Below are 7,127 nucleotides of genomic sequence, written 5' to 3' on the forward strand. Positions count from 1 at the left end.
TTGTGATGAGATGAGGATATTCAGGACTATGTGGTGCCAAACTTTGTTCAGTTGGAGCCTCTTGATCTGACAATCTTTCATCCACCAAAAAAGCATCTTCCTCTGGATCGTGTGATTCTTTTGATCTCATTTTCGTGTTGGAATTGGAGGGTTGCTTGCTGGATTTCTTTTTATGGCACTTGAAGACTCTTCATGAGAGAGAGAAAAGATTCACTCTTCTTTTCTTCTTTTTCTCTTGTTTTTCCTCAATCATCATCATTGCATCGTCTTCAACATCTTCTTCCTCATTCAATGGCTTTTCCGCTTCTTTTGGAAGAAGATTCTTTTTATCCTTCTTGGTTTTCTTTTTTCTTGTTCTTCTTCACCATCATCAGCACCTTCCTGATTGTCATCAGTCTTCTTTTTGTCTTTTTGTAGACTTTCGTTTCTTTTGGTTTGTTCTTTGTCAAAGTCTTGATCGTCTTGTTCTTCTTGATCACTGGATGGATGTCCTTTTTCTTCTTGTCAACAATTAATTGTGAATAATAGTGCTGACTTGATGCTGCATTTCCTGTAATATCTTTCTCTGAAACGACTTGAATCACGAGGGCTCCATCAATGCCATTCACTTTGAGTGCAGCTTTTGTTTTACAATTGCAGCTCTCTAAATCTTTCTTCACTTTGGGAATAATTTTGCCAAACTCTTATTGAGAGCTAACTTTCGATCAATGCAGATGGATTGCAGTTGTGAATTACCATTTCTCAAGTGTTTGAAAATAGTGAGTACAATTTCTTGATTTTCCTTAATGTGTTTTCCAAGAAATCGGATTAACTTGAGAAAGTTAGCCAAGAAGGTTTTGCTCCAATCAGAGTGGCTTGTAATATTTGAGCTGTACATGAAGTATTTCTGGTGAGACGTGTCAAATTCTTGTAGAGACACAGAATATGGCTGAGTTTGGTCAAACTTTGCTGTTCGATTTTGCGGTCAAATCACACTGCATTAACTTTTAGCCAGCACCAAATAGCATCTTTTAAAGCAAATTGGCATGGTTGATTTGGTAATTGTTGGAAATTCTTGATCTAATACATTGCTATTGTCTCCAAAATGTTCATCACTTAGCTTTTTCGAAAGAGCTTCCACCAAGAGGTGTCAAAACCACCTAGCAAGGTAATGTATCCTTCAATCAAATTTCCTAGAGCGTCAGATTTGACCTGCGAGAATGGAGTTTGGAGTATCTGTTCTGCAACTCCTTGCAATGCTTTTAGGAGGCTTTTGATATTAGAAACTAGTGCTATTGATTTTAGCAATTCATAGAGTTTGTAACAGGACTCAAACGATTTTAGAGAGTCAAGTATTTTTCTGATGGATTCGAAAAGTTTTGTGCATTTGTCTTCATCCTCCATCGAATGATCTTCATCAGGAAAGTCCACACTAAACATAATGTCAATTATTTTACAAAATTCCAACTTGTCGCTCGAAAAATATTCCAACGTTTTGGTAATAATGTCAACCAATAATTGAAATGATGGTACTATGAAATCACCGTTCTTTGTTGACTCTTCATCTTCGTCAACTGCTTGTGAACTACTGTCATTGCTAGCACTTTTGTCTGATATGGCTCTTATTTGTTTGTAAAGTTGAGGCAGTAATTCAAAAATTTCAGAAAAGAACTCTTTGGTAGATATTCTAGATAAATTATACATGTTTTCTTTTTCTTTGGAAGTAAAGAAAGAAACCTTATTTCTTGCAATCACACTCTTCAATTTTTGGTGCAAATCATCTAAAATGTAGAATAAATGTACGGGCTCAATTTTCTTTTCACAATTCTCGTTCTTTGGAATGATGTGAATGACTTTCAGGTCGAGCTCTCTGTAGTGAGGTTTGAGAGGTGATAAATGCTTGCGTTTGGTTGGTGTTGATGAATACTCGGTGTTCTTTGTACTCGAAGATTTTGACGTCATCTCTTCGTCGTCTTCCATTGCATCTTCTTCCTTGTCTTCTTCATCTTCTGGGACAGCAGAGGGTTGTTTCTTTTTTGGATTTGGATGATGTCTTTTTTTGAAGTGACGCTTGCTGGAACCTCTTGTTGTGTTAGCAAGTTGAAATGTGGCAAATGGAACGTTGGATGCTTTGAGAGACACAAATCTAAATGTTTTTCAAGAAAATTTAGAGTTTCAATGCGTTCCAAAAGAGCGCTATTACACCTCTCGTCGTCTGCAAACCCATTCAACAATTCTCTGAACCAATTGATTGCAAAAAATAAGGAAAGGCATACCAAATCCTTTTCATTCTTAGTATAGTCTCTAAAGTTGGTAATCATATCCTCATGATCAAATAACACAACTCCAGAAGAAACCAAATCATCAGACAACTCCTCTCCCAGCTTATTCATCAACACTCTCATGAGCCTAAATTGCGAAAATAAATTCCACACACTCTCGTGGGTGTCATCTCTCTTATTATCGAGTAATGGTAAAATATTGATGAGATGCGTTGGGTCTTCTTTGTTTTTTCCTTGCACAATAAATTGAGCTCTATACTCGAGGTTCCTTGTTTGACTTTTCTGTTTTTTTAAGGTCTGGTTTTTCAATGGTACATCTTTGGTAAAAATCATGGAGTAATCGATTCTTGATTTCAGCTGTCAATTTAGGATCTAAGGAATCTAAAATTACAAAGGTCATTTCATCGTAAAGAATGGTTTTGAAAATAGGTGTACGAAAACAGCACTTGAGAGCAAACTCCCACAAGTCTTTGGCTTCCTCAAATTCCTCATCGGATAAATCTTGTTGATCACTCACTTGTGACAGCGCTTGAAATTCGGAACTTCTCGAGCCAAGCATTGACAGCACCGAGCATGCTCCAATGATTCCCATCTTCTTATATACAGTGTTGGTATTACTGAGTTGTTTTCTGATAATTATCATTAATTCGTCCTTGGTGGATTTAGTCACACCTGATTGGGTACTATTTTTCAACGTTTTGGTATATGCAAGCATACTAAAAGAGTGTAGACTTTTCTCACTTGACCATCAGTGAGATTGGTCAGAGAGTCTAACAGAACCTGGAAAAAGCTAGAGTAATTTCTCAATAAGGATAACTTGGAGTTTGCAATCATTAAGAGAACATCAAGTGCCAAGTCCTTTTCGTTTTTCGAGCTACTTCCTACATGTGTAATGAGAGATTGAATGACCTTCTGTTTGTTGTAGTCTGCTTTGAAAGAGCAAAACATGCAAAAATACATTTCCATAGCAAATTGTGAAATGGAGGTGTCAGTTGTGTTTCTGAGTAAGCTACTAGCCAAATCATTGAGGGAGGAAAAATATTGTTCCAATGCTTCTCCATGATTCTCGATTGAAGATTTTAAGAGTTCATATGTAATTCGTTTTGTTTTGATCTTTTCTTTAGTACCTGCTCTGCATCTTTTCTATAGTTTGGCATTGAATAAATTGAAAAAGAATCCACAAATCCACAATGGTATGTTCTTCTTCGCAGGCTGATATGGCTTGAATAAAACTCTTCTCAATAATTTTTCGATGTCTAATACCAGTAGCCATGGCACTAATAATGAGCGATTCACAGCGCGATTCTGATGAACCTTTGCCCTTATTCTTTCGACTCGAGTGATCATGATTTTCGTCATTATCTTGAGTGTCGTCTTGCATTGTGAATGATGAAACATCAAGATCCTTCCTTATTCCATCAACCACATTTGATATATTTTCCTCATTTGCAGATTGAAGTAAAAATTTGATAATTACAGGTAAGTCGTCGGTCGAGGCTGAATTTAAATTTCCCAAAACTCGTTCTGTTGTTTTGTCCATAACCTCTTTCTGTAAATTCAGATTTGATAAGGCATCGATCACACAACTTGTCATTTCTGTTTTGTCTTGCATGACTTGATCGAGCTTGTCGACGATATGATCATGTTCCGAGTCATCAATAATTTCAGGAATTGCAGTAATCATTTCTTTTGCAAAATCAGTAGAGGCAACCTCTAAAATGGTTCCAATGTGCTCTGTCAATGACTTGGAATCTGAAATCATGTCCAACCAACGCATTTGTGAAAGAATGAGCTTGGGTAAATTTCGATCCCATTGTTCGAAGGAGTCTTCCTCGTAATTGGGACATCTGGACATGAGCTCTTTGAATAAGACATCAAAAATACTACTCTGAATGGTTGAAATATTGAGAAGCATTTTGAAAAAGGATTCATTGGAAGAGAAGCTGACATTTCCTTCTCCACTGATTATTTATAATATCGATATGTATCATTGCAGAATTGTTTGAAGTGAGTATCATTATCATCGTTGCACAAGACACAATCAAATATATCAAAAATCAATTAGCTGAAACTTACCTTTCGAAAGGAATCAAACACAAGGAAAAGAAATACTCATCGGCAATCATGGACTCGAGTGCAAAGCAAAAGTTTTCAATTTCTCGTTTACTGGTCCGAGCAACTTCCTTCTCAATGTGCCTTCTCAATTCCATCGCATCCTTCACTCGTAACGCTTTAATGGATTCAAATGGTGATGATAGATTCATGGTGCTACTACTTGACGATGATCCCGATCGGTTCTTCTTTGAATAACTATTGCAGCTACTAGTATTATTTGTTTTGATGATGACGCGGTTGAATTGAACCTTTTCATAGGGTGGTAATCCAATCAATCCTCCATCCCGAAGCAAATTATAAAACTTTTTCAAGTGTTGGGAAACATTTGGTTGTGATGATGACGACGAAGATGAGGGCATTTTTTTTGTTCGATTCGAAACTTGAACAACAATTTGGGAAAGCTTTTTCTTCACTCCAAAACATTTAATTCCTCCAAAGAACAGGAAATTCAACCTCACTGAATGCAAAATTGATTGAGCAAAACTTGAGAGCAAAACCTAATGGATAGTTTTAATAATGAATATGATGAATTTTAAAGTTTGGATGTTTTGGAAGCAAAGCTTGACAAGTCCTTGTTTTCCGCTTCAGTGAGTGCTTGATCCACACAATCAATCAAGAATTGTGCATCTTCTTTGGTCAAACATACTGGACCTTTGATCCTCAACACATTCTTGTGAGGTCCTCCACTTCCAATCAACACTCCCAATTCCTTTGTTCTTTCCCAAACGTATTTTGTTTCTTGAACAGCTGGTGTTAAGTCGCCAATGTGTGCATTCTTTACGAGTTCAACTCCCAAAAGAGACCTCTGCCTCTGACATCTCCAATCAATTTGTGTTTTTCATGAGTTTTGTAAGTCCATCCTTTAGGAATGTTCCAACTTCTAAACTATTCTGTTGTAAATTTTCATTTTCAATGACTTCCATGACTGCCAATCCAACAGCACAACTCACTGGATTTCCACCAAATGTATTGAAATATTGTGACTTGTCGAAGGCTTCAGCAATTTTACGAGTGGTGACTACACATCCCAATGGATGACCATTTCCAAAAGGTTTGCCCATTGTGACAATATCTGGAATGACTCCATCGGCCTCAAAGGCCCAGTAATGGCTTCCAACACGTCCAAAACCAGTTTGGACCTCATCAGCAATACATAAACCTCCTCTTCCTTTAACTTTTGCATAAACTTGTTGAAGATAGCCAGATGGGAATGGAAGTTGGCCTCCTACTCCCTGAATACTTTCATGAATGAATGCTGCAATATCATGCTTTTGCTCCTCACCACTGGATGATTTATGACAGGAGGATGAGCAAACCTTTTTAGTTCTCTTCTCAAATACACGATCGAAATCTTTCACATATTCCTCAACTGCTCGCTCTGGCTTATAAGGACCTCGCAACATGTCAGGCATTCTCACATACTCTACATCACGAGCATAGTAATCCCAGTCAGGACACTTATCACCAGTTCCAGTAGAAATTGATGAAGAAATGCCTGATGTCATTCAAAAAGATGGTTCATAAAAATATGGAGTGTTTGTAACACCCACATGTAGGGTGCAATGGAAAGAAGCATTATTGCATGGTTGTTGTGAAAATAATCCAATAATGTAAACCAATAATTCACATATTAAGGTAGTGAATTGACCAAAAGGAAGAATTGTGTCATCATAATTCAATAATGAGGAAATTAAGGTGATGAATGATAATTGGTTTAACTTTGAAACCTGTTGAGGTTCCAGTAGTTCCATGATATGAATTTTCCAATGCAATAATTGTATTTCTTTCAGTATAAACACGAGCTAATCGTACAGCTAAATCATTCGCTTCACTTCCTGAATTCACAAAGAAACACACTGATAAATCGGATTTTTGTGGCATTTTGGATGTTAATTTCTCCGCTAATCTCACAATCTTGTCATGAAGATAACGAGTGTTTGAATTGATGAATTGCAATTGGTCAACAGTTGCTTGAATGACATGTGGATGGCAGTAACCGACTTCAGCCGTTCAAGAGTGAGAGAGATCATGAATGATACAAAAATGCAATCATTTTCATGATGATGATGAACGAAATGATAAATTCAGAATTATGTCCATTTAAAGGCCGGAATATTTTGCGACCATTAATAAGTGTGTAATTAGATGACAGGGTAGGACCGTTCGGACATCATGATGTGGTTGGTGGTCATGGGTTGCATGAGAGTTGGTGCACCGTCATGATGACGACGAGAAGGATGGTATTGGCAAATACATGAAGAAGGTTTACATCATGCATATTATTATTTCAACAGCAATCATTTCAAATGGTGATGAAAATGCATTTTGTGTAAATTCACAATTATTTCATCGCCATATTTCAAATTTTTAGAAAAACAAGAACATAAAACCATCCTGACTGACTTACCATGAGCAACATTGGCATAAGCATCCAAATATTTCTTTCCAGTTTCATCAAAAGCATATTGTTTATCACCTCGGACCAGCATGAGTGGACTCTCATAAAAGGTATACTGAGCCTTGGCCAAGTACTTTTGGCGATCTTGAATAATCTTCTCCTTCGAAAGAAGATGTGTGGCTGCCTTTGATCCAGCCGTGGATGTAGTGGTGGCCACACAGGATTTGAATTGATGGGCCGATGACATTTCGCGAATGCTGCAGAGAGAGAACGAGAAGGAACAATTAAAACTGTTGTAAAGGTCTGGAATATACAACTACTGTGATTTTGAAGGTTCAAAAGAGCTGGTCGTT

The 7,127-nt window shown here is 37.2% G+C and overlaps 3 protein-coding genes across 3 annotated transcripts; all 3 read right to left on the reverse strand.

Annotated features, from left to right (window-relative positions):
• Positions 1 to 1,095: 1,095 nt before the first annotated feature.
• On the reverse strand, positions 1,096 to 2,384 carry FDP41_005685 (uncharacterized protein; the record flags this gene model as incomplete). Its single annotated transcript, XM_044709236.1, has 2 exons — positions 1,096 to 2,125; positions 2,185 to 2,384. The coding sequence occupies 2 exons, from the start codon at positions 2,382 to 2,384 to the stop codon at positions 1,096 to 1,098; spliced, it is 1,230 nt and encodes a 409-aa protein (XP_044559985.1).
• Positions 2,385 to 2,514: 130 nt separating this feature from the next.
• Positions 2,515 to 4,735, reverse strand: FDP41_005686 (uncharacterized protein; the record flags this gene model as incomplete). Its single annotated transcript, XM_044709237.1, has 4 exons — positions 2,515 to 2,944; positions 3,037 to 3,404; positions 3,451 to 4,222; positions 4,338 to 4,735. 4 exons carry the CDS (start codon positions 4,733 to 4,735, stop codon positions 2,515 to 2,517), a joined length of 1,968 nt encoding a protein of 655 aa, XP_044559986.1.
• A 465-nt stretch (positions 4,736 to 5,200) lies between these two features.
• FDP41_005687 (uncharacterized protein) lies at positions 5,201 to 7,021 on the reverse strand (the record flags this gene model as incomplete). Its single annotated transcript, XM_044709238.1, has 3 exons — positions 5,201 to 5,871; positions 6,104 to 6,376; positions 6,784 to 7,021. 3 exons carry the CDS (start codon positions 7,019 to 7,021, stop codon positions 5,201 to 5,203), a joined length of 1,182 nt encoding a protein of 393 aa, XP_044559987.1.
• Positions 7,022 to 7,127: the final 106 nt, after the last annotated feature.

The sequence above is a fragment of the Naegleria fowleri genome, assembly GCF_008403515.1.
Source record: "Naegleria fowleri strain ATCC 30894 chromosome Unknown tig47, whole genome shotgun sequence".
Taxonomy (NCBI): Eukaryota; Heterolobosea; class Eutetramitea; order Acrasida; family Naegleriidae; genus Naegleria; species Naegleria fowleri.